The sequence below is a fragment of the Podarcis tiliguerta genome, assembly GCF_965153285.1.
Source record: "Podarcis tiliguerta genome assembly, chromosome: 12".
Taxonomy (NCBI): Eukaryota; Metazoa; Chordata; class Lepidosauria; order Squamata; family Lacertidae; genus Podarcis; species Podarcis tiliguerta.
Genome location: NC_139545.1, coordinates 58,264,718 through 58,290,396, shown reverse-complemented (window position 1 = coordinate 58,290,396; position 25,679 = coordinate 58,264,718). Strand labels below are relative to the sequence as shown.

The following is a 25,679-nucleotide window of genomic DNA, read 5'->3' as shown; positions in this document are numbered from 1 at the left end:
TACGCCATTGTGTGGTTCCAGCCACAAACAGAACCTGAGCATAGGGTGGAGAGGCTTGCAGTATGAACACCCCAATAAATCTTGCTTCCAGTTCTCGCTATGCAGAACTGGCAAAACTGAAATATAAGCTACGGGACAAGGATAACTGTGATTTGAAGATGAATGGGAACCCTTTACAAAGTATTTGAAGACGCAACAGAGCGAACTGGACTCCTTGGCTGGTTTTGAATAAACATTCACAAACTTTTTATTGATAACCATCAGCTAAATAGTTTGAGGATCTCTACAACTGTGTAACATGCAGAAAACAGCATTTTTAGAGAAATCAAAGACTGGAACTGAGGGAAGCCGGGTGGGGTGGGGTGGGGGTTGTGTGGGAGGGTAGGGGGAAGGAGGAAAAATGGGGGGGGTGATAAGGATGATATGTTTCTGGATAATATGTTTTGTTTTAATTTTGAATAAAAATTTTAAAAATAAATGAATCTTGCTTCCCCTGTTTGGGTCCAGCACAGAGCAAGGCGAGGGCTTACTAGGATAGCTCAGTTGGTAGAGATCTCAGGGACATGGGTTCAAGCCCCACTTTGGGGGAAAGAGTCCTTCATTGCAGGGGGTTGGACTAGATGGCCCTTGGGGTCCCTTCCAACTCTGCCATTCTATGATTCTTTGTTTTTCTGGGCAAGTCCCTGCAGGCAGGCATCCCGTGGTCAATGAGCTTTGGTCAAGTCAGGCGGAGACGGACCCAGATTGCCACAGGTTTGGGGACGAGGGGACCAGAGTGGGCAGGGGCTGTCAGGAAGAAAGAAGCAGGTCTATTGCAGTGGATCTGAAACTTTTTACTCTGGGCTAGACTTTCAGAAGAAAAAAATGTTCACCTTGTTGCAGGCAAACATGCTGTACAGTGGTACCTTGGGTTACAGACGCTTCAGGTTACAGATACTTCAGGTTACAGACTCCATTGGCTAAAGTGGTGCTTCAGGTTAAGAACAGTTTCAGGTTAAGAATGGACCTCTGGAACGAATGAAGTACTTAACCCGAGGTACCACTGTAGTTCCTGGGTCTTGCCAATAAAACTCAAACACATTGCAGTATTCCCCCCAAAATAGACCAGAGACAATGAATATTTCATCCAGCAGAGCTTTACTGCTACTGAAGGCAAATGAGCATCACGGTCACAAATCCAATACATTCAGGATGGGCACAGTCAATAAGAAATCCACTTGCAGACTTCAACTTACAATATCCTATAACAAGTCTAAACCTTCACACTAAGCGTACTATGGGCAGAACAGCACACTAGAAGGAAAAGAAAGAGAGAGAGAAACCCAGTCTCCTTCTGGCCTCAACTTTTATAGAAAGAAAAGAAAACAGGACCAGTTTAAGGCAGCTGTACTCGGCTTCTCTGAAGGAATAAGCCAAACATCAGGAACCTTCTGCTTGTTTCTTTCACACACAGAAGCTTCCAGAGCCTTCTTGAATTAAATAGAATAGGAAAGATCTTTCTGCACTAAGAAAATGCAAACTGACGGTTATTAATATTGCAGTTGTTGTATAAGGGAAAGTAATGGAAAGTAATAAGATTTTGGAATGCAGAAATAAAGAAAATAATCAAGCCATCAATTCTAGCATGCGGGGGGCCACTCTCTAAATTGTATGACCCAGTATTTGAACGATTGGTATTAATAATTGTATTATAAATTGGTATTGTTATAAAGAGGCTATTATTGGATAGTAATTGAAAACTAATAAAAATTATTAGTAAGAAAAGAAAGCGGTCGTGGGCAAACATATCTCCATCCTTGATTCCCGACTCCTCACTGCTGATATTACAAAATGTTACAGCATTTTGAGCTGTCCTTTCTGAATTGTTCTTCGGTGTACATTGGTGTTCTGCCATTGAGTGCCACCAAGCCATCAATCATCTCAATGAGCTCCTTCACCTGATTCTGCTTTTCTTCTTCATCAGCCACATTGTTAAAAGCAATCAATCGTCCTTTGGACATCTCAATCAGATCCTTCAGGTGCCCCTCAGCACCTTCTAAGAACTTCTCTATAGTTGAACCTTTCCTATCTAACTCATCTTTATAGGTGAATAAAAGAATCAGATACTTCTTTCCTTCATCCTTGAAGAGCTTTTTCACGAGCTGAAATGTTTCCTGGTCCTCCTTTGTGATCTTCCCCACTTTTATCACGACGAGGATGGCGTGAGCCCCAGGAAAAACCAGACCAACGCAAATCTTCAGATCTTCTTGTGTGAAGTGTTTCTTACATTCTGTATCAAAGAACCCAGGTGTGTCAACAACAACAATTATCCTACCACCTACAGTGGCTTCTCTTCGTTTGCACTCCGTGGTTGCTGAACCAGGATTGGGTGTGCTTTCAAATTTCTCATCGCCCAGGATGGTGTTTCCTGTTGTGCTTTTCCCAGATCCAGTTTTGCCGATGAGCAGAATTCTCAATTCTTTGTCTGTTCTGGCTAAATAAGAGATAAAAAAATACCATGTCAGCAAAGTTCCTGAGACTAACACACACACACACAAAAGTCTTACAAATGTTTCATAGGCGTGCTACTTATTAGTTACCTAATTTGTTTTACAAGAAAGGCGATTCTGGCTAAACGTCAAGAAGAACTTTCTGGTGCCAAGAGCATCAGACTTTCCTTTCGTGGAGGTTTTTGAGCAGAGGTTGGCTAGCCATGTGCCACGGGTGCGGTAGTTGCGATTCCTGCATTGCAGGGGATCAGACTAGATTAATAAACAACTACCTGACTTTTAGGGACGCCGGTGGTGCTGTGGTCTAAACCACTGAGCCTCTTGAGTTTGCCAATCAGAAAGTGGGCGGTTCGAATCCCCGCAACAGGGTGAGCTCCCATCACTCGGTCCCTGCTCCTGCCAACCTAGCAGTTCGAAAGCACGTCAAAGTGCAAGTAGATAAATAGGTACCACTCCAGCTTGAAGGTAAACGGCGTTTCCGTGCGCTGCTCTGGTTCGCCAGAAGCGGCTTAGTCATGCTGGCCACATGACCCGGAAGCTGTCTGCGTGTCTGCGGACAAACGCTGGCTCCCTCAGCCTATAGAGTGACATATACATGCAACTCCAGAGTCGTCCACGACTGGACCTAATGGTCAGGAGTACCTTTACCTTTACCTGACTTTTAGAAGGCGGCTGGGAGGCCCCGGCCAAATGGGCAGGGTATAAGTATTATTATTGTTGTTATTATTAGACCCTTGGGGTCCCTTCCAACTTTGCAGTGCTGTGATTGTATTGAAGCTACAGTGGAACCTCTGTTTTTGAACGTCTCCGCTGACAAGCATTTCGGAACTCGGACGCTGTAAACCCGGAAGGAAATGCTTCGGTTTTCAAACACTTTTCGGAAGTTGAACATGCCGCGCAGCTTCCATTTTGAGTTTCCATATTGTGTTGAGGCTTCTGTATTGAGTTTTCAGTTTTCAAACATTTCAAGACTCAAATGGTCTTCTGGAACGGATTACGTTCGAAAACAGAGGTTCCACCATACAAGGGAAATTTCCTACCCCTATTTCTCTTGCCAGTTGAGGGTGCACAGAAAATGTGTTGTGGTGTTTCATTCCAGTGGGCACCCTGACCACAGTTTCTACCCTCAGCATGATCCAAGGAGAAGACTTGTTTGTGGCCACCTTGAAGCCATAAGCAAACCATGCAGCATTTGTTTTGCTACCTCAGGATGGTCAGTATCAGGAAAAGACTCACCTTTGGCCATGCTGCCTGTTGCAGAAAGACAAGCTGCTATCAAGGTTCACAGCGGTCCAGAAATCCTGCATTAAAAACACCAAAAAGTCATTTGCAGAACTCCTGGGGGACTCTCAGTGTTGGAAACTCAGTTTCTCTCCAGGGACTTTCCTGCTACTGGAGTCCTTAGCCAAAAACAAAGTTTGGGGAATACGTAAATCGGTCCTCTCTGATACCTAAGACTGGTAGCTAAGGAAGCAACATTCAATGAGATAAAGGTTGCTGGCCCTCTACCTTGGCTCCAGTGGGGAAAAATGAACTCCTTGTGAGGGGTCCAAGTCCAAAAGGGAACCATAGAAACTGGAAGAACCAAAACTTAGAGGTCCTCCCATTCCCACTTGTTGTACAAGGCAAGAACGTTTGCAGATAAGCTCAGTTCTGGGTAAACATGGCTACAAATCAAACTCTAAACTGAATGGCTTCACCTGAGAACGACCCTTCTACATTCTAGCCACACCGAAGAGGGAGCAAGCTTGTTTTCTATTTCTCCGGAGGCAGGACCCAAACCAGTGGATTTGATTTACAAAAAAGGAGATTCTGACTAAGCCTTAGGAGGAACTTTCTGAAGGCAAGAACTGTTTGGTGGTAAACAGACTCCCTCAGAAGGTGGTGCAATCTCCTTCCTTGTAGGTTTTTAAACAGGCTGGGTGGCCATCTGTCGTGGATTCTTTAGATGTGATTCCTGCGTTGTGGGGGTTGGACTAGATGGTCTTGTGGGAATGTTCAGGGAGGCAGGAGAGAATATATTGTTTATTAATATCCTTCCTAACTTGTGCTAGCAAGTTACTTCACTTAGCAGAGTACATTCCCCTTCTTATGTAGCAGAAAGCTGGTTGCAAACTCATGTGAGTTTCTTAAGACAACTAGCAATTCAATCTGGCTTGTCTAGATTGAGATATGTTCTAATATTCCTGGTAAGACCCTTTGGAATCCCTCCTAAAAGAATAAAGACACCACAGTCTTATTCATAAGTAACGAAAAGTAGTTTTACTCATGATCAGGCTGAGGAGCACAGTGTGATCCCTGAAGGCAGGCTCAAGGCTCAAAGTTGAAAACATGTGCAAACAGGTTTACCCCATATGGGAGATAGAATCATAGAATCATAGAATCATAGAGTTGGAAGAGACCACAAGGGTCATCGAGTCCAACCCCCTGCCAAGCAGGAAACACCATCAGAGCACTCCTGACATATGGTTGTCAAGCCTCTGCTTAAAGACCTCCAAAGAAGGAGACTCCACCACACTCCTTGGCAGCAAATTCCACTGTCGAACAGCTCTTACTGTCAGGAAGTTCTTCCTAATGTTTAGGTGGAATCTTCTTTCTTGTAGTTTGTATCCATTGCTCCGTGTCCGCTTCTCTGGAGCAGCAGAAAACAACCTTTCTCCCTCCTCTATGTGACATCCTTTTATATATTTGAACATGGCTATCATATCACCCCTTAACCTCCTCTTCTCCAGGCTAAACATGCCCAGCTCCCTTAGCCGATCCTCATAAGGCATTGTTTCCAGGCCTTTGACCATTTTGGTTGCCCTCCTCTGGACACGTTCCAGTTTGTCAGTGTCCTTCTTGAACTGTGGTGCCCAGAACTGGACACAGTACTCCAGGTGAGGTCTGACCAGAGCAGAATACAGTGGCACTATTACTTCCCTTGATCTAGATGCTATACTCCTATTGATGCAGCCCAGAATTGCATTGGCTTTTTTAGCTGCCGCGTCACACTGTTGGCTCATGTCAAGTTTGTGGTCAACCAAGACTCCTGGATCCTTTTCACATGTACTTCTCTCAAGCCAGGTGTCACCCATCTTGTATTTGTGCCTCTCATTTTTTTTTGCCCAAGTGCAATACTTTACATTTCTCCCTGTTAAAATTCATCTTGTTTGTTTTGGCCCAGTTCTCTAATCTGTCAAGGTCGTTTTGAAGTGTGATCCTGTCTTCTGGGGTGTTAGCCACCCCTCCCAGTTTGGTGTCATCTGCAAATTTGATCAGGATGCCCTTGAGTCCATCATCCAAGTCGTTGATAAAGATGTTGAATAAGACCGGGCCCAAGACAGAACCCTGTGGCACCCCACTAGTCACTCTTCTCCAGGATGAAGAGGAACCATTGATGAGCACCCTTTGGGTCCGGTCAGTCAGCCAGTTACAAATCCACTGAGTGGTAGCATAGTCAAGACCGCATTTTACCAGCTTCTTTACAAGAATATCATGGGGCACCTTGTCAAATGCCTTGCTGAAATCAAGGTAGACTACATCCACTGCGTTCCCTTCATCTACCAGGCTTGTAATTCTGTCAAAAAATGAGATCAGGTTAGTCTGACATGACTTATTTTTCAGAAATCCATGCTGACTATTGGTGATCACAGCATTCCTTTCTAGGTGCTCACAGATTGTTTGCTTAATGATCTGCTCCAGAATCTTCCCTGGTATTGATGTTAGACTGACTGGGCGGTAATTATTTGGGTCCTCTCTTTTCCCCTTTTTGAAAATAGGGACAACATTTGCCCTCCTCCAGTCTGCCGGGACTTCGCCTGTTCTCCAGGAATTCTCAAAGATGACTGCCAGTGGTTCTGAGATCACATCTGCCAGTTCTTTTAATACTCTTGGATGCAGTTCATCTGGCCCTGGAGACTTGAATACATCTAAACTAGCCAAGTATTCTTGTACTATCTCCTTAGTTATTCTGGGCTGTGTTTTCTCTGCTGAATCATTTCCTCCAAATTCTTCAGGTCGGGCATTGTTTTCTTTATCGGAGAAGACTGAGGCAAAGAAGGCATTGAGGAGTTCAGCCCTTTCTGTGTCCCCTGTTTGCATTTCACCATCTTCTCCTCTGAGTGACCCCACTGTTTCTTTGTTCTTCCTTTTGCTACGAACATACCCATAGAAGCCTTTTTTGTTGCTTTTAACCTCTCTAGCAAGCCTGAGTTCATTCTGTGCTTTAGCTTTTCTGACTTTGTGTCTACACGTGCTGGCTATTTGTTTGAATTCCTCTTTGGTGGTTTCCCCCCTTTTCCATTTTTTGTACACATCCTTTTTTAATCTTAACTCAGTTAAAAGTTCTTTAGATAGCCACCCTGGCTTCTTTAGGCACCTTCCATGTTTCCGTCTCATTGGTATTGCCTGAAGTTGTGCTTTTACTATCTCCCTCTTAACAAACTCCCAGCCATCATGAACTCCCTTTCCTTTTAGCATTACTGTCCATGGGATCTCACCCAGATGACCTGGGGAACTGCTGTGGCAGCCAGCAGTCGAGTCCAGGTGAGGCAGGAAGCAGGCAGGACAAAAAGGGGAGGAAAAAGAAAGGCGGCAGCGTGACTTGGCCTTTTGCCAGGTCTGGAAAGGTCACGCCCACCCACTAGTCACATGCAAGGAAGGATGCTCCAGGCCAGGAGGAACAGGAAGTTTCGACTGCCTGGACCAAGCATTCCCTTGCATGTCCACTCTAGCAAAACAAGGAAGGTTGAAATCAATGGAAAATGTAAGGAGCCATATTACGGATTGGTTGCAATACCATCTGTCACATGAAATGTTTAAAGTACCGTATTTTTTGCACCATAACACTCACTTTTTTCCTCCTAGAAAGTAAGGGGAAATGTCTGTGCGTGTTATGGAGGGAATGCCTACGGGTGGCATGCCTATGGATTTTCCTCCTCTAAAAACTATGTGTGTGTTATGGTCGGGTGCGTGTTATAGAGCGAAAAATACGGTAGATAGGAAGAATGGTTTTTCGGACCAAAGCTCACAATTCAAAAAAGAACTTCTACAAAACAAAGAGAAACTTTTGTTTAAAATGTATAATCTGTTATCAAACTGGGAAACAAAAGACGAGTCCTCTCTGTTGGGGATAATTCAGACTGAAATTCCCAGGTGTCAGAAAAGGTTGTTTATGTGTTGCCACCACTGCGGCCTGTGTTTTGTTAGCCCCAAAATGGAAAACGAGCGAGGTCCCAACCAAATAAGAACGGCAACTGAAGTTGACTGAATATGCACAGCTTGTAGACTCAAGCTATAGAATAAGAGAACAAGAAGAAAATGTGTTTAAAGAAGATTGGAAAAGGTTTATTGAATATATGGAAAATAATAGTGTACAGCTGAAAACACTGGCAGCATTCAGATAAATTCAGCAGTGTAAATAAGCTTTGATGGATGCAATAATGGAATACTGATTGGTATAGTTTTTGTAAAATATGCAGGGATTTATGATATGTAAAATGAACCATGGGAAGAGAAGAAGGGAAGTCATCGATATTTTAAGGATGTAAAATGAGTATTTTAAATTGTAAAACAGAAAATTTAATAAAAATTATATAAAAACAGAAAGGGGTGAATCCTTGGCATGGATTGTGCCCCCCCTTTCCCCCTCCCTTTTAGAGCATCACCCAGGAGGGCAGACTTTGCCTCCAACCACCAACCGCCCCTTAAAAACCAAGTGCAGAAGGCGCATTGTGACATTTGCAAAATATTTCCTCCAATCCCCCACCCTCCATTTCCTCCTGCAGGAGGGATCCCCCCCTCTGCTTAATTCCACCAGAAGAGAGGGGTGTTTCCACTACCTTGACTTCTGCTGGGCAGTTTTCTCAGCCTGGAGAAAGTTGCTGGTCTGGCTGTTTCTCTCTGCAACTTCTGGCAGCCTCTGACTCTCCCCGTTCCTCTCAGAGTTCTGAGTCTGACGCAGGTTTTGAGTGCGCATTAATAGCCGAATGTTGGACATATGGAAAGTGAAAGTCTTTTCTTCTCACTTGATTTATCCAGTTACCCATCTGTAAAAGGGGACCAAAAGAGCATCAAAAGAGCCCGGCTGGTGGATCAGGCAAAAGACAGACCTGGAAACCAGGTGCCCCGACAGGGAGCTCACAAGCAAGACGTAAGCACAATGGCCTCATCCACACTTGTGATTCTCAGCAGCTAGGGGTTTTCTTGTGTGTGTGTTTGTGGGTTTTCTTGTGTGTGTGTTTGTGGCTGATTAGCTGCTCTTCCTGTGCAAAGGACAGAGGAGTCAGGTGATTAGCTGTGGGAGGAGCTTATCAGAGCTTGCAGGGCAGCAGCTGAAGGAGGAGCAAAAGGGTTTTCTCGTGTGTGTGTTTCTTTGTGGCTGATTAGCTGCTCTCCCTGCAGTTTGATCCATCTTTTAGATTTAAGGGAGCTAGTCTCAAACGTTTGTTGGGGGAGACCTAGTTTTTTGGGGGGGGGGTAATTTGTCCTGTCTTCACGCTTTTTAAGATGGAGGACCACTGTAGCCACCCCAACGACACGTTTTCAAGATGGAGGGTGAGGGAACAGCTGCAGTCGCCTGCGGTTCCTACGAAATGTTTGCCATCTTGCCAAAGGTTGCAGGCAGCTTTACCTGCAGCAATTGCATGTTGATTGCCCTCTTAGAAGACAAAGTCCAGCAACTGGAGGAACGTGTAGCTACGCTCCAAAGAATTAGAGAGCTGGAGCTCTTCTTGGAAGCAACAGAGAACACTGTCTCCACCAAGGAGGAGACCGGGGACTCCCCTGAGAAGGAAGCTAGTTCACCAACACAGGTGCCAGATATATGGAGAAACGTGACTCAAAGAAGTAGGAGGCCCAGGGTTCGCTCTGATTGTTTAGAAATACACAGTCACTTTGAAGTCCTCTCCCCTAGCATGGAAGACGAAGAACAGACTCCATTTGAGGATCTCTCCCTCATTACAGTCGATCAGGTATATGAAGACGAGCAGCAAAGTCAGTCTTCAGGGAATGTGCAGGCGACCTTGGAACGGACAGCTCACGGAAGAACCCCGACCAAGCCTAAAAGGAGGCGTGTAGTGGTGATAGGGGATTCCCTACTGAGGGGAACAGAAGCAGTGATCTGTGGGCCTGACAAGATGTCTCGGGAAGTGTGCTGTCTCCCCGGGGCTAAGATCCAAGATGTAACTGAACGACTGCAAGGAATCATAAAACCCACTGACAAATACCCCTTCCTCTTGGTTCATGTGGGAACCAATGACACTGCAAGCAATAGCCTCCAGAAGATCAAAAGAGACTACGAGGCTCTGGGCAGGAAATTGAAGCAATTAAATGCACAAATTGTCATCTCATCTGTCCTCCCAGTTGAACGACGTGGCCCAGGGAGAGAGGGGAAAATAGTGGAAGTGAACAGCTGGCTTCGCAAATGGTGTAAACGGGAACAGTTTGGATTCTTAGATCACGGACTGCAGTTTCTTGAAGATGGACTTCTGGCAAGCGATGGGCTGCACCTCACAACGGTTGGGAGGAATGTTTTTGCCAAAAATCTCAGAAACCTCATCAGGAGGGCTTTAAACTGACTAATGTGGGGGAGGGAGACAGTGCTCCTGAAGGTAGGAGTCTATCAATTGATGAAGATGATCATCCAAATGTCATAGACCAAATGGAGCAAACAGCATGCAGACCTAGTGGTGGGAGGAAAAAAATCCTTAAATAAGAGACACGGGAGAATGATTAATGGACTTCAATGTCTGTACACTAATGCTCAAAGCATGGGAAATAAACAAGATGAGCATGAGCTCTTGGTACAGCAAACTAAATATGACATAATAGGCATCACTGAAACCTGGTGGGATAAGTCCCACGATTGGAATGTAATAATGGAGGGATACAATCTATTTCAGAGAAACAGACCAGACAAGAAAGGAGCAGGAGTGGCGTTATATGTCAGGGATGTGTATACCTGTGAAAGGTCCAAGATTTAGAACCTCAAAGCCAAAGTGAGAGCATTTGGGTCAACATTAAGGGAGAGAAGAATAACAGAGACCTCATTGTGGGAGTTTACTATAGATCCCCAAGCCAAACGGAGGACATAGATGATGCCTTCCTGGAACAGATGGCCAAGCATGCAAAAGGAAGGGAGATAGTAGTAATGGGGGACTTCAATTACCCGGATATTTGTTGGATGTCAAACTCAGCCAAGAGCATAAGGTCAAACAGATTCCTCACTGGCCTTGCAGACAACTTCATTGTCCAGAAAGTGGGAGAAGCAACAAGAGGAACAGCCATTTTAGATCTGGTCCTAACCAATGTTGATGACCTGGTTAGTGGGGTAGAAGTGGAAGGATCATTAGGCGCGAGTGATCATGCTCTTCTGAAGTTTACTATACAGCGGAAAGGAGCAGCCAAGCATACTAGGACTCAATTTCTTGACTTTAAGAAAGCCAACTTCATAAAACTTAGGGAAGTGCTGGGTGAGATCCCATGGACAGTAATACTAAAAGGAAAGGGAGTTCATGATGGCTGGGAGTTTGTTAAGAGGGAGATAGTAAAAGCACAACGTCAGGCAATACCAATGAGACGGAAACATGGAAGGTGCCTAAAGAAGCCAGGGTGGCTATCTAAAGAACTTTTAACTGAGTTAAGATTAAAAAAGGATGTGTACAAAAAATGGAAAAGGGGGGAAACCACCAAAGAGGAATTCAAACAAATAGCCAGCACATGTAGACACAAAGTCAGAAAAGCTAAAGCACAGAATGAACTCAGGCTTGCTAGAGAGGTTAAAAGCAACAAAAAGGGCTTTTATGGGTATGTTCGTAGCAAAAGGAAGAACAAAGAAACAGTGGGGTCACTCAGAGGAGAAGATGGTGAAATGCAAACAGGGGACACAGAAAGGGCTGAACTCCTCAATGCCTTCTTTGCCTCAGTCTTCTCCGATAAAGAAAACAATGCCCGACCTGAAGAATTTGGAGCAAATGATTCAGCCCTTCCTCAGCCAGGCGGACTGAGAGGGCTACCTGCCAAGGCCTGTGCCAAGTTTCCCACTTCTGAGGCTCAATAAAGTTGTGGCCAATTTGAACCCCATACTCTGATCTCTTGTCTCATCATTTGGGGCAAAGGGGGTGGGCACCACAGACAGGGTTTAGCTTGTGTGCCCACAATAGAACTTCCCTTGCATATCTAGATCCTGGGGCAAGTCAGTGATGGCATTTAGCTTTCCTTTGCTAACAATAAGCTCTGGGCATTTCCTGTGAAAGGAGGAGTGTATGTGTCTGAGGGATTAGGGTGGGAGGTGGGAGGGAAAAGAGTCCATTGGAATGAAGGAAATTGGCAAAGGGGTGGATATTATATGATTTATACAGCTAGGTATCTTCCCTTAGCTGTCAAGTCGAAAGGATACATTCAGGCATAATATTTGTAGCATTTAATAACTTTAAAGATGTGCCCCCCCCCTGCGTAATTTCCGTAACAACATAAATTCCTGTAACACACTCCAGATATGTGCATGTGAAATAAGGTTTTCGTGCGGCATAAACAAAACATAGCATGTGGGATGAAACGTGAGATCTCTGCTGCTCTGTTGTGCAAAGAGGAGATAAACTGCTATGTTGTTTTGCATTCAAGGTGGAGCAGAAGATAGAAACGACTGGCATGAAAAACAGAATGCTCCTCCTGCCTATCGGGGTTTCCCACACTAGGCAGGGTGCTATTTGTAACGGTGCAAATTCTCAGAAATGGTCCACAGCACACTTTGCTTTTGCTTTTGCTGTTTACTCCCATAGTTTCGCTGCAGCCTTCTCTGCCTTCCTTGGCCTCCTGAGCAGGGAGAGCCTTCTGAAATCTCAACCAGGGATAGTCCGACCAGGAGGTGGGAGAATGCATGTTCTCAAAGAGCCCCTGTTTTCCAGGGACAGCCCAGGAATTGCATAAGCCATCCCAGTTTCCGATTTGATCCTGGAATGCCCCGGTTCCTCCCCTCGGAAGTATGGGAGAACAATTAAAAGTGGTGTGTGGGGGGGCAAAAATGGACTCCTGCTTATCCTGAAAATAAAATTCCTGCACCAAACAGAGGAAATGGTGATGGTGGCGCACAAAGCCCCTCCTATAATTTTGAAGGAAAAGGTCACCAATCCCCTTTCCATTCTGTAATTGCAATGCTTCAGCGGCCAGCCATTTCTCAGGAAACACTGGGGGTGTTTATTCCTTAATTGAAAATGGAGCCTTGAGCTGTCTGTTGTTGTTGTTTAGTCGTTTAGTCATGTCCGCCTCTTCGTGACTCCGTGGACCAGAGCACGCCAGGCCCTCCTGTCTTCCACTGCCTCCCGCAGTTTGGTCAAACTCATGCTGGTAGCTTCGAGAACCCTGTCCCACCATCTCGTCCTCTGTCATCCCCTTCTCCTTGTGCCCTCCATCTTTCCCAACATCAGGGTCTTTTCCAGTGAGTCTTCTCTTCTCATGAGGTGGCCAAAGTCTTGGAGCCTCAGCTTCAGGATCTGTCCTTCCAGTGAGCACTCAGGGCTGATTTCCTTCAGAATGGAGAGGTTTGATCTTCTTGCAGTCCATGGGACTCTCAAGAGTCTCTTCCAGCACCAGAATTCAAAAGCATCAATTGCTCTGACAGATCAATTGCTCTGTCTACTCATAAGTAGTCAAAGTCAAAACCTTTATTGCATTAGCAAACTGCCATAGCAAAATAAGACAATACAAAAAAGAAAAAAGACAAACTAGAGACAAGCAACCCAGCAAAATTCAGGTGTTTTGGCTGGCGTAGTGACATTTAAGTTACCCGAAGACAATAATGCAAAGATATAATAGCCAGCGCCCAAAAACTAGTATGCGGGTATATATAAAGCACAAAATGGCCCCAGAACAGACTCAGCATATTGAGTTAAAAGTAATAAAAAGATTAAAACAGGTCCAGGTCTAGGGCACGCTACCCTGTCAGAGTAGCCCTGAGTTTCAGAGCCTGCACTATGAATATTGCCACCCCACGTGAGATTTGGGGATTTGCGTCCACAAGAAGCGATTTCAAACAGTCTTCCTTAGATGTAATGGTGGACGGGATCAAAAGGAGGAGCTTAGATCTTATTGGCTCATAAATAGGGCAGTAGAAAAAGAAATGTATGAAGTCCTCTACTTCATTCATTGTGCATGGACATAGACGCTGGGTAATAGGGGTCTTAGAATAAATCCCCTGCAGGAAGGCCGTGGGTATAGAATGGAAGCGGGCCATAGTAAACGCTCTTCTCAAGTTGGGCTCCGTCAGGTCTATCAAGTAGTTGGCAAGTGATCTTACCACTTTCACTTTAGGGAGCCACATGGAGAGGCGAGCTGAGGTGGACTGTGCCCGGTCCATGGCCTCGTCTCTTGTAAGAATCCAGGCCCGGATTTTATGTTTGTCCCAAGAGGACAGCGAGTCAAGATTTGGGAGAGAGTAGCGTGCAGTAATAGTCACCATGGCCTTGGACCATTTATTGCTTTGAGAACACGTTAAAAAGGCTTGCCTGGCTAGTAGGGGACCTGGGGCATTGATTAATTTACAATAAAAGCTAATAATTCTAATGTGGGCTCTCGCAACAATGGAGGGGAGGCCCAGTTCTGTTCTTAACTGTGCTGCAACCGAGCCCTTGGGGAGACCCAGTATCTTCCGTGCAAAAGAGTTTTGTAGAATCTCCAGCCGTTGTAGTGTTTTTAAATTCCACCCCCAGATTTCAACCCCATACAATAACATCGGGAGGACTTTGCTGATAAATGCTTTTCTGATTGGTGGAACCAGCTGGCCGCCTTTTGCATAGTAGAATTTCTCCAAGGCTTTGATGGTTCTGCGGGCAGCCAGGATGGTTGTATTTAGGTGAGCTGACCAGCTAAGCCCATGCTGAAAAATGATACCCAAATACTTGAATGCTGAACAATGTTCAATAGAATGGCCCTCAAAATTCCAGAGTGACTTCCGAGTTTTCATGCCAAAAGTAAGAATTTTGGTTTTGGCGAAATTAATTTTAAGGGAGTTGGTATCACAATATGTCATGAGCCCTCTGAGCATGTTGTTTAAGCCCAGCTTGGTTAATGAGAGTATCACCATGTCGTCCGCATAGAGTAATATGGGGATCTTGAGCTGTTGTAAGGAGGGGGCAGATTGATTTAGGGCCTTCGTAGTTGTGACGATGTCATTGATATAGAAATTGAATAGAAAAGGGGCCAAGAGGCAGCCCTGTTTGACCCCTTTATTCAGAGGGAAAGAATCAGAAAGAGCTCCCAGAGGGCCGAATTTTACTCTGGCCGATATGTCATTATGAATTTCCATAAGAAGGAGGAGGAGTCTCTTATCTATGCTGGTATGACTAAGCTTCTGCCATAGCCTATCTCTGGGAATGGAGTCAAAGGCGGAGGTCAGGTCCACAAAAGCCGCGTGTAGTTTGCAGTTGAACCTGTTTAGGTATTTATCAATCAGGGTAAGTAGAACAAGACATTGGCCAGATGTGCTGTGACCTTTGCGGAAGCCAGCCTGTTCCGGATGGAATAGCTTTGTTTCTTCTGCCCACTCAATTAATTTCTCTAGCAAGAATCTAGAGTAAACCTTGTATGATATGTCCAACAGGCTGATAGGTCGGTAGTTGCGCGGATCTTGTGGGTCCCCCTTTTTATGTATTGGGATAACTATGCTCTGTTTCCAGTTAGGTGGAATCTTAAGAGTAGCATTAATGGTGGTAAAGAGAGATGCTAAGATAGGGGCCCACCACGACTGGTTCGATAAGAATACCTCAGGTGGTATCATATCCTCCCCCGGGGATTTATCCCCTGATAGCATGCTAATTAGTTGAGTACATCTCTCTGGGGAGACTGGCTCCCAGGTGGGCAAGGCAGATGCTGGGAGGGTGGTGACTACATTTACGTCAGAATCTGAGGTGGAATACAGCTGAGCAAAGTGAGAGTGCCAGCTGGCTGCTGTGATGTTATTAACAATGAATGAGGGGGGTCTTAGACCTGCATTAATTAAATTCCAAAATTTCTTGTCGTCACGGGTTTTAATGGCCACTGACAGAGCCGACCAGCGTTCTTTCGCAAAGAGCAATTTCTTATGTTGGAGCAGCTTCTTATAGTATGAACGAAATTGGGCTAACTCCCTGATTTTGCTCTGAGTGCTGTCTGCTTTCATGTCTGACTGGAGAAATCTAAGCCTACTTCTGCACTGTTTGCATTCTTGGTCGAACCAGGTTTGATTCTTCCAGGATAGAATCGCACGGGAAGGTTTCGTAAGCGAAGGGAGCAAGTAGACTAGAATTTGCTGGAAAATTGAGAAATGATTCACATTCGTTGTTAACAGCTGAGCTTTCAGGGCTAGGATCTCAGGGGAATTTAGGAGGACTTTTATGTCTTGCTCCAGGTAGATGTCCCACTTCTTGCGTCCGGGGGCCAGGGTCGATGAATCCTGGGGGTGTGGTGAGCTGGGAGGCCCCAGCTGTGTGTGGTGAAAGGAGATGGCAATTGGAAGGTGGTCACTTTCGGTTCTGTTGAACACATTGAAACAGTATGCCTCATCATTAAATGCTGAGGAGGACCAGATGTAATCTATAACACTTGCCCCTCTAAATCCTAGAAAGGTATAGTATCCCCCGGACCAGTCTTTGGGTGTGCCGTGCAAGCTGTGCAGCCCGCAGTTTATAGTGAACTCCAGCAGTATGATGCCAGCCCTATTAATGGTCTTGTCCTGTGAATTCCACGTAGGGAACCACTCCTCTTCTATGAATAATTGCGACTTATCGGTGAATAAGCTTATATCTGCTCCGATTCTGGCATTGAAGTCCCCCATTATAAGGATCTCTGACTTTGGAAATTCAGCCCCAGATTTATCTAGAATAAATCTTAAATCCTCCCAAAGCTGATTTGAGTGAGAGGAGGAGTAGGTAGATGGATTGTACAAGTTTACACATATGAATTCCCCAAGCGAGCTGTTAGTGATGTGCAAAGTTTGAATGTAATTACTCTCTAACCAAAAGATAGGAGAGATATTAAGCTGAAGCTCCTGCGAAACAAATGTTACCAGGCCTCCACTAGGGCGCCCATACAAGTGTGTTTTGGTCGCAGGAATCACAAAGGCGTCATAGCCCGGTAGGGATGGGGGGGGTGAAGATTCTAAGCACCAGGTCTCTTGTATACCCATAATCTGGAATTTCGCTAAAAACTCTTTCATATCCCCGTCATCCTGTTTGGACGTCCATCCTGCCACATTCCAGGATAGCACATTAAAGCAATTTGAGGAGGGACTATGTGCTAGTCAATTGCTCTGGTTGCTGGTGGGAAGGACATTGCCAGGGGTCTGAGACAGCTCCAGGCGAGGTACTACCGAAGGTATCGAAGGGGTGGTGAGTTGATTGATGTGACCAGCAGGGTCTTCAGTAAAACCTAAGTTGTCTCTTTGCACAGTGGGTTCCTTAACGTTTATATATTGGCTTGAAAAGGTTGCGGATAAATGAGGTTCTACCAAAAGAGGTTGACTGGCAAAGGACGAGGATATAGAGTCATTTGACTGGACCGCACTGAATGAAGACTCCAGGTCAGGCATAGAAGAATAGGACATTGACAGATTACCAGGATGAGGTGTGTTTGGCGCGTTACTCTTTAAAGCGGAGGACGAGGTAGTTGATTGCAGATCTATTAGTAGAGGTGAAGGGGGTCTGCGTTGCGACGGTGTATGAGTAGCTTCCGCCAGGCAGACTGCCAAATCATCCGTTATTGGAGTCCCAGTATTTGGCAGGGGTTTCTGGGGTGTTAGCCCCTTCATAACTGGTTTCCTTTGATTTAATAGGTTGCTATGTCCAGGATTAGAGGAGATTTTCTCTTGAAGTACATGTGTAAGATGCTGCTTGAGTGTATCAAGCCTGTTTATAACTTCCTGCTGTTCTACTAATGGCAACTCGCCATAGGATGAAATAAGGTCCCTCTCCTCTGAGATATCCAGATGGCTAGGCCCGCTTTGGTCATGCTTCTTTGTTGCTGGAGTAGATAAACCAGGAAGCTTGGGCTGAGAGGGAGGGTGAGGTTCCCGGGTGGACAACTTGAGTTTCAAGACTGAGTCGCGCCTGTCTGGCGGGCAGCTACCTTTTTGTACGGTGCTGCGGAAGAGAGGTTTAATCCTGGTGTCATTAAAGACTCTTGTTGGGAAGATGCCCCAGGTGGCCAGAAACGCTTTACGCCTAACCAGTATGGAGGGAATTTTTGGAGACTGGAAGGAGAGCAATACTTTTTGGAGCCGATGGTGGTAGTTTAAAAGTTTCACTGTACTGAGGTCTATTAGCGGAGGCCAAATCTGAAGGAGTTGCCTCAGATGATCTTTGACATCTCTCGAATTATTCCACCTTGGGGACCTGGGGTCCCTGCTGTGTATAGTTAGACATATTTTGTTTGGTTGTAAAATCAGAGATTGAGAGTCCAATTGAGTTTTTAGGAGGTGACCACCAGTACCACTTTCATGTCTAATAAGGGAGGTATACCTCTGTCCCTTTAAATCCCTCGGAGGCAGAGTGTGGTTGAGCTGGAGCTCTAGCAAATGGGCCTCAAGCTTTTGGTGGAGATTATCCACCTGCATGGAGATCCCATTTATGCTCTTAAAGATGCAGCGCAGGGTCCTGGTTATTAATTGGAAATGATCGAGTCCCATGCCATCGCCGAGGGCCAACTCGGGCTCCCCCTTCGAGGTGGCTCTCACCTCTTTGTCATTATCGTTGGCATTATTCGTTGTCTTCGAGTTCACCCCCTCCACTTCTATATCGGCTGCGAGGTCAATTAAAGGATTAAAACGATTGTGAGTTTCAACCATGTAGCTAACTTCCTCATTATTTCTATTACAGTTAAGAAAAAAAGTATCAATCTTGGACTGTTTGGGCCTCGGGGGAGGCATTGCCTCATCCAGGTCCCTTGGCCGCTTGCCATGGCCCATAGTGGAGATTAGAAGCAATATCCACAATAATTGGAAGTATCCTAATACACCTTAGAGAGTATTGTAGGAAGCAGGGGAGTGGAGAGCGAAGAAGAAAGAAAAGTAAAGTTCGTTGCTTACTTACAATTCTCAGTCATTTCGGTTCAATGTCTTAAAGGTCAGACTTAGCAAGAGTTATTTTTGTGAGTATGCTTCTCTCCATTTTACCTCTTACTCTGTTGGCTTCAAACCTTGTTTAGGGTGTCATGAGTCAGATTCTCTACTCATAAGTAAATCCCACGGTATTCAATCGTGCTTACTCCCATGTAACTGGGTGAAGACTAGGCAGCTTCATACTGCAAGCCGAACCATGTTTACTCAGAAGTAAGTCCCACTGAGTTCAATAGGATTTCCCATGGGGCTGCCCTTACAAATACCAGACAGGTGGGCGATTAAAGGGTCTGAGGAACAAGGAGGTGGAATGAGGGATGCCAGGACAAATTTGATCCAGCTTCCTTTGAAAGGTGGAAAGTATTTGGTCCGAAGTTGTAAGTGGGACAGGGGCAGGGGGTTAAATATGCTTTCTGTTCCTGTTTTCAAATATGCAAATAAAAAAAGAGTTGTTTTCTGGAGATGGGCGTTAAATCAGGGGTCAGCTAACTTACTGGGCCTTGGGCCGGTGTCTCCAGCACTGATCGCACGGCCGGCCGGAGGGCTGGGGAGTGCGTGCCCATATGCGTGCACACAGGCTATTTCCGGCGCATTTCCAGGTTGGAGGAGCACTGGAAATAGTTTGTGTGCATGTACACAGGGCTCCTCCGACCCGGATGTGCACGGCACCCAAAAATGTGCATTTTAAGGCAAGATCGCAGCCCCCCAAAAAAGCACTTTATTGGGGAAGGGGAATTGTGCTGTGAAATTGTGTGAGATCACAACAACCGAAATGGCCGCTGTTCCCTCACCAGAGAAAAACAGGATGTCCCAGTTTTCCCAGGACACTTGTGGAGTATGCCTTAAGTATGTATACAAACTCAAGGAAAGGTGTGAGCCTTTGTGGTACAATGAAGTATGACAAATCACACTTGTGGGGGGAGGGGCTAACAAAATAAAATTGGCAGGAGGTTTGAAGCATAAAGACTCTTTTGCAACCGATCTGTACAACTTTATTATTTGCACAGCTAAAAATGAAAGCAAGACTTCCTTGACTTTAAAAAACAGCCAGGGTTAGCATAAATTGTGTCTTGCCTTCTGTGCAAACGGTTGTCTGTGGTAGGAACTCAGCTGTGTTATTTGGGAGTTATTTTTTATTCATTTCCTAAACTCTGCCTTCTGGGCTAGAGTGGGATGTTTGCTCAGTGTTTGCAAGACATTGTATTATGTTGTCAGAATTTTTAAAAAGAAAAATAAATAAGATTAATATTACTTCTTTAAACTGAATAATCTATTAAGCCCAGGAACCACAAGTGAAGTGGCTGGGGTAGTATTTTTAAGGTCATTTTTATTTGACTATTTCCACCATTTGGTTTTGCTTTTGCTTCAGTGTATCAATACTGAAAAGCCTAATGAAAAGATTTATGGGAAAATTAAACAGAACAGGAGAAATGAAACATTTGCATTCCAAATAAATGCACAATGGTGAAAACAGGTCATTTATTGGGACAGAGTGATTTTTCAGCTGTTGTTAAAAGTTGCAAAACAACGAAGCATGGGATGGAGCGATGGAGAAATTTCAGAAACAACAATCTGATATGATGGATAACAGCAACAACCAGGGAAAGAAAGACATAACATCTTATGAGGACAGGAAGAAACACCAGGGACAGAATAATTGCCACACACAGCAAGAACAAGGATATAGTTTGAGTTCCTCACTTGTAGCTTTATAAATCATTTAATGTATCAACACAAACAGAAGTTATTGTCATGGAATTCTACTCAGTATTGCTCCACAGCAGAACTCCAGTGTATAGTTAGGAGAGTAAAAACTTAAACATGTTGGAGGATTCCCCTCCCCCAAACAGACCAGAGACAGTGAATATTTCATCCAGCAGAGCTTTTTGCTACTGAAGGCAAATGAGCGAAATGGTCACAAATCCAATACATTCAGGATTGGCACTGTCCATAAGAATTCCACTTGCAGCAGACTTAACTTAAACTTACAATAACTTAAGTCTTATCTCCAGCAAGACGTAAACCAACTCCACCAAGACATGTCCTTTCTGAATAATCAAGCCATCAATTCTAGCATGCGGGGGGGGGGGGCACTATCTAAATTGTATGACCCAGTATTTGAACGATTGGTATTAATAATTGTATTATAAATTGGTATTGTTATAATGAGGCTATTATTGGATAGTAATTGAAATCTAATAAAAATTATTAGTAAGAAAAGAAAGTGGTGGTGGGCAAACATATCTCCATCCTTGATTCCCGACTCCTCACTGCCGATATTACAAAATGTTACAGCATTTTGAGCTGTCCTTTCTGAATTGTTCTTCGGTGTACAGTGGTGTTCTGCCATTGAGTGCCACCAAGCCATCAATCATCTCAATGAGCTCCTTCACCTGACTCTGCTTTTCTTCTTCATCAGCCACATTGTTAAAAGCAATCAATCGTCCTTCGGACATCTCAATCAGATCCTTCAGGTGCCCCTCAGCGCCTGCTATGAAGTCATTTATAGTTAAATGATTCTTATCTAACTCATCTTTATAGGTGAATAAAAGAATCAGATAGTTCTTTCCTTCATTCTTGAAGAGGCGTTTCACTTCCCAAAATATTTCCTGGTCCCCCTTTGTGATCTTGCCCGCTTTTATCACGATGAGGATGGCGTGAGGTCCAGGAGAGACCATGTCAATGCACTCCTTAAGCTCATTTTGCGTGAAGCGTTTCTTAATTTTTGTATCAAAGAACCCAGGTGTGTCAACAACAACAATTGTTCTGCCATCTACACGGGCTTTTTCAAATTTGCATTTCTGAGTTGTTGAAGCAAGTGCATATGCGCTTATAAATTTCTCAGCCCCCAGGATGGTGTTTCCTGTTGCGCTCTTCCCAGATCCAGTTTTGCCAATGAGCAGAATTCTCAATTCTTTGTCTGTTCTGGCTAAATAAGAGATAAAAAATACCATGTCAGCAAAGTTCCTGAGACTAACACACACAAAAAAAAGTCTTACAAATGTTTCATAGGTGTGCTACTTATTAGTTACCTAATTTGTTTTACAAGAAAGGCAATTCCGACTAAATGTCAAGAAGAACTTTCTGATGCCAAGAGCTGCTCAACAGTGAAATGGACGTCCCTGGAAGGTGGACTTTCCTTCCGTGGAGGTTTTTGAGCAGAGGTTGGCTAGCCATGTGCCACAGGTGCAGCAGGTGCGATTCCTGCATTGCAGGGGATCAGACTAGATTAATAAACAACTACCTGACTTTTAGAAGACACCTGAAGGCAGCCCTCTTTAGGGAAGTTTTTAAAGTTTGATGTTTTATCATTTATTTATTTTTAATAATTTATTTATTTTCAGTGCAAAATTACAACAAAAATTACAAACTCGTCGTGTTTTTAATGTTCTCTTGGAAGCCACCCAGAGTGGCTAGGGGCCCCGAGCCAAATGGGCGGAGTATAAGTAATAAATTAATATTAAAGTATTATTATTATTAGATGACCCTTGAGGTCCCTTCCAACTTTGCAGTGCTGTTTTGGAATGTCTCTGTTGACAAACATTTCGGAACTCGGACGCCGTAAACCCAGAAATAAATGCTTCGGTTTTCAAACACTTTTCGGAAGTTGAACATGCTGCGCAGCTTCCATTTTGAGTTTCCCTATTGTGTTGAGGCTTCTGTATTGAATTTTCAGTTTTCAAACATTTCAAGACTCAAATGGTCTTCTGGAATGGATTACGTTCGAAAACAGAGGTTCCACCATACAAGGGAAATTTCCTACCCCTATTTCTCTTGCCAGTTGAGGGTGCACAGAAAATGTGTTGTGGTGTTTCATTCCAGTGGGCACCCTGACCACAGTTTCTACCCTCAGCATGATCCAAGGAGAAGACTTGTTTGTGGCCACCTTGAAGCCATAAGCAAACCATGCAGCATTTGTTTTGCTACCTCAGGATGGTCAGTATCAGGAAAAGACTCACCTTTGGCCATGCTGCCTGTTGCAGAAAGACAAGCTGCCATCAAGGTTCACAGTGGTCCAGAAATCCTGCATTAAAAACACCAAAAAGTCATTTGCAGAACTCCTGGGGGACTCTCAGTGTTGGAAACTCAGTTTCTCTCCAGGGACTTTCCTGCTACTGGAGTCCTTAGCCAAAAACAAAGTTTGGGAAATACGTAAATCGGTCCTCTCTGATACCTAAGACTGGTAGCTAAGGAAGCAACATTCAGTGAGATAAAAGTTGCTGGCCCTCTACCTTGGCTCCAGTGGGGGAAAATGAACTCCTTGTGAGGGGTCTAAGTCCAAAAGGGAACCATAGAAACTGGAAGAACCAAAACTTAGAGGTCCTTCCATTCCTACTTGTTGTACAAGGCAAGAACGTTTGCAGTGTAATAAAAAAATTCAAGGTCATATATATATATATATATATATATATATATATATATATATATATTAAATGTTCATAAATGTATCAAGCAAACGTACATAAAAATATAAACCACATGTCTGGAGCAGCACAGTCCTGAAACCATTTTGACTCCCAGACTGACCAAGTGTTTCTCTACAAGGAGGGAGGGGGTGAAGGAACCTTCCCGTTGTCTCAGGAATTAAGTGATTACCATCTCAAAGGAATGGCCAGACTACCAGAAAAGGCAATCAGATAAGGCATTATCAGATAACCTGGCAGACAGGAAAAACAACATTCAAATTTCTGTTGTAGACCGCCTTTTCTGTGATGTAGGCATGGTGTTTGTGGGAGGTGGTCTTGGGTTACAGGGCAGGCAATTTAAAATGTCTATGTAAGGGCTGGCACACCTTTGTTTGGGGTCCTCCTCCATCCTCCTGCGTGTGAGGGGAGTGCCCTGTTGCAACAGTTCAATAAAGATCAGGCTTACGAGCTGCTTTGCTTTTCAATATTCTCTGGTTGGCCTCTGTCATTTTCTCCGACCGATGGAGAACCTACAAAGGACTCTATAAGGGAATAAAGGCAGATAAGCTCAGTTCTGCGTAAACAGGGTTACAAATCAAACTCTAAACCAAATGATTTCACCTGAGAATGACCCTGCTACATTCTAGTCAGTTTCACAAGAAGATCAAATCAGTCAACCCAATCTAGTCACTTTTACTGTGGGGTCAGTAAACTTGGCAGGCTGATTTTCAGCATTTCTTAATTGTGCTATTTTACAACAGCAGGACAATGAACAGAGGAGGAGGAGGAGGTGCCCACAAATCAGAGCCAGAGGACTTACAGCCTTACAGGTTTGCAGCCAGAACCCCCACACCTGTACTTTAATGTCACACCGAAGAGGGAGCAAGCTTGTTTTCTATTGCTCCAGAGGGCAGGACCCGAACCAGTGGATTTGATTTACAAAAAAGGAGATTCTGACTAAGCCTTAGGAGGAACTTTCTGAAGGCAAGAACTGCTTGGTGGAACAGACTCCCTCAGAAGGTGGTGCAATCTCCTTCCTTGTAGGTTTCTTAATGGTCTGGGAATCTTGGGGGGGGGGGGGCAACATTGCATCTGGCAGGAAGAAGGAGAAAGGACCTAACCGCTGGCTGTGCCTTTTTGGAGGTAGGGCTTTTGTGGAAGCTTTTACCACCTGACCTCTCCTCCTTCACACGCCTCCAAAAAGGGGTGAATCCTTTTTTTACATCCTGGACTTATGACTTACGATTTGGCTGGCCTGCATGTCTTTGGTATGGGAAGGCGAAAATTTATAAAAGTTTTATGGAGCATATCCTTAGGAAGAATCTGTATAGAGTTTGGGAGAAATATAAAAATCTGCTGGAAAGGAAAACACCTTTATAGCTATCTCCTATCAAGGCTATTACAATTAAGAGAGCCAATATGGATAGACAGTGGGAGACTTACAGGGAATTGCTGTATTTTACAGGGGCAGAACCTAAACTGAAATCAGTGGAAAATGTAAGGAGCCATATTACGGATTGGTTGCAATACCATCTGTCACATGAAATGTTTAAAGTAGATAGGAAGAATGGTTTTTCGGACCAAAGCTGACAATTCAAAAAAGAACATCTACAAAACAAAGGGAAACTTTTGTTTAAAATGTATAATCTGATATTAGACTGGGAAACAAAAGACGAGTTCTTTCTGTTGGGGATAATTCAGACGGAAATTCCCAGGTGTCAGGAAAGGTTATTTATGTGTGCCACTACTGCGGCCCGTGTTTTGTTAGCCCAAAATGGAAAACGAGCGAGGTCCCAACCAAAGAAGAACGGCAACTGAAGTTGACTGAATATGCACAGCTTGCAGACTCAAGCTATAGAATAAGAGAACAAGAAGAAAATGTGTTTAAAGAAGATTGGAAAATGTTTATTGAATATATGGAAAATAATTGTGCACAGCTGAAAACACCGGCAGAATTCAGATAAATTCAGCAGTGTAAATAAGCTTTGATGGATGCAATAATGGAATACTGATTGGTATAGTTTTTGTAAAATATGCAGGGATTTATGATATGTAAAATGAACCATGGGAAGAGAAGAAGGGAAGTCACTGATATTTTAAGGATGTAAAATGAGTATTTTAAATTGTAAAACAGAAAATTTAATAAAAAAATATATAAAAACAGAAAGGGGTGAATCCTTGGCATGTACTGTGCCCCCCCTTTCCCCCTCCCTTTTAGAGCATCACCCAGGAGGGCGGACTTTGCCTCCAACCACCAACTGCCCCTACAAAACCAAGTGCAGAAGGCGCATTGTGGCATTTGCAAAATATTTTCCCACCCCCCAATCCCCCACCCTCCATTTCCTCCTGCAGGAGGGATCCCCACCTCTGCTTAATTCCACCAGAAGAGAGGGGTGTTTCCACTACCTTGACTTCTGCTGGGCAGTTTTCTCAGCCTGGAGAAAGTTGCTGTTTCCCTCTGCAAATTCTGGCAGCCTCTGGCTCTCTTCATTCCTCTGAGAGGTCTGAATACGACGCAGCTTTTGAGTGCACATTAATAGCCGAATGTTGGACATATGAAAGTGAAAGTCTTTTCTTCTCACTTGATTCATCCAATTACACATCCATAAAAGGAAAACACAATAGCGTCAAAAGAGGCCAGCTGATGGGTCAGGCAAAAGGGGTCAATCATTGTCCAGCAGCCTGATGGCTCTGCAAACCAGATGCCATGACAGGAAA

General features: G+C 44.3%; 4 protein-coding genes across 6 annotated transcripts in view; all 4 read right to left on the bottom strand.

Moving 5' to 3' along the window:
* Positions 1-25,514, bottom strand: part of LOC310660834 (uncharacterized protein) — a 69,375-nt gene extending 43,861 nt beyond the window's left edge. For both annotated transcript variants that reach the window (XM_083406154.1, XM_083406155.1), the window contains exon 1: positions 25,368-25,514. The gene's annotated coding sequence lies outside the window, so the exon portion shown is untranslated. The remainder of the gene's footprint in view (positions 1-25,367) is intronic.
* LOC310660977 (uncharacterized protein) overlaps positions 1-25,679 on the bottom strand; it is a 776,342-nt gene that overhangs the window by 458,405 nt on the left and 292,258 nt on the right. The gene's annotated exons all lie outside the window — the stretch shown is intronic.
* On the bottom strand, positions 1,121-25,679 carry LOC310661048 (GTPase IMAP family member 9-like). The gene is made up of 4 exons (XM_083406799.1): positions 25,544-25,679; positions 8,312-8,496; positions 3,726-3,790; positions 1,121-2,473 (listed from the first exon to the last, which is right to left on the bottom strand). The coding sequence occupies exons 3-4, from the start codon at positions 3,733-3,735 to the stop codon at positions 1,824-1,826; spliced, it is 660 nt and encodes a 219-aa protein (XP_083262925.1). The 5' UTR covers positions 3,736-3,790; positions 8,312-8,496; positions 25,544-25,679; the 3' UTR covers positions 1,121-1,823.
* Positions 20,604-25,402, bottom strand: LOC310661045 (GTPase IMAP family member 9-like). Its single transcript, XM_083406792.1, has 3 exons — positions 25,327-25,402; positions 22,515-22,579; positions 20,604-21,484 (listed from the first exon to the last, which is right to left on the bottom strand). The coding sequence occupies exons 2-3, from the start codon at positions 22,552-22,554 to the stop codon at positions 20,835-20,837; spliced, it is 690 nt and encodes a 229-aa protein (XP_083262918.1). The 5' UTR covers positions 22,555-22,579; positions 25,327-25,402; the 3' UTR covers positions 20,604-20,834.

Bases quoted from the DNA above. Each gene is read 5' to 3' on its own strand.
- LOC310661045 (XM_083406792.1), bottom strand. From the start codon at position 22,554: ATGGCAGCTTGTCTTTCTGCAACAGGCAGCATGGCCAAAG. The intron at 21,485-22,514 runs GTGAGTCTTTTC...TCTCTTATTTAG, and splicing joins AACAGGCAGCATGGCCAAAG to CCAGAACAGACAAAGAATTG.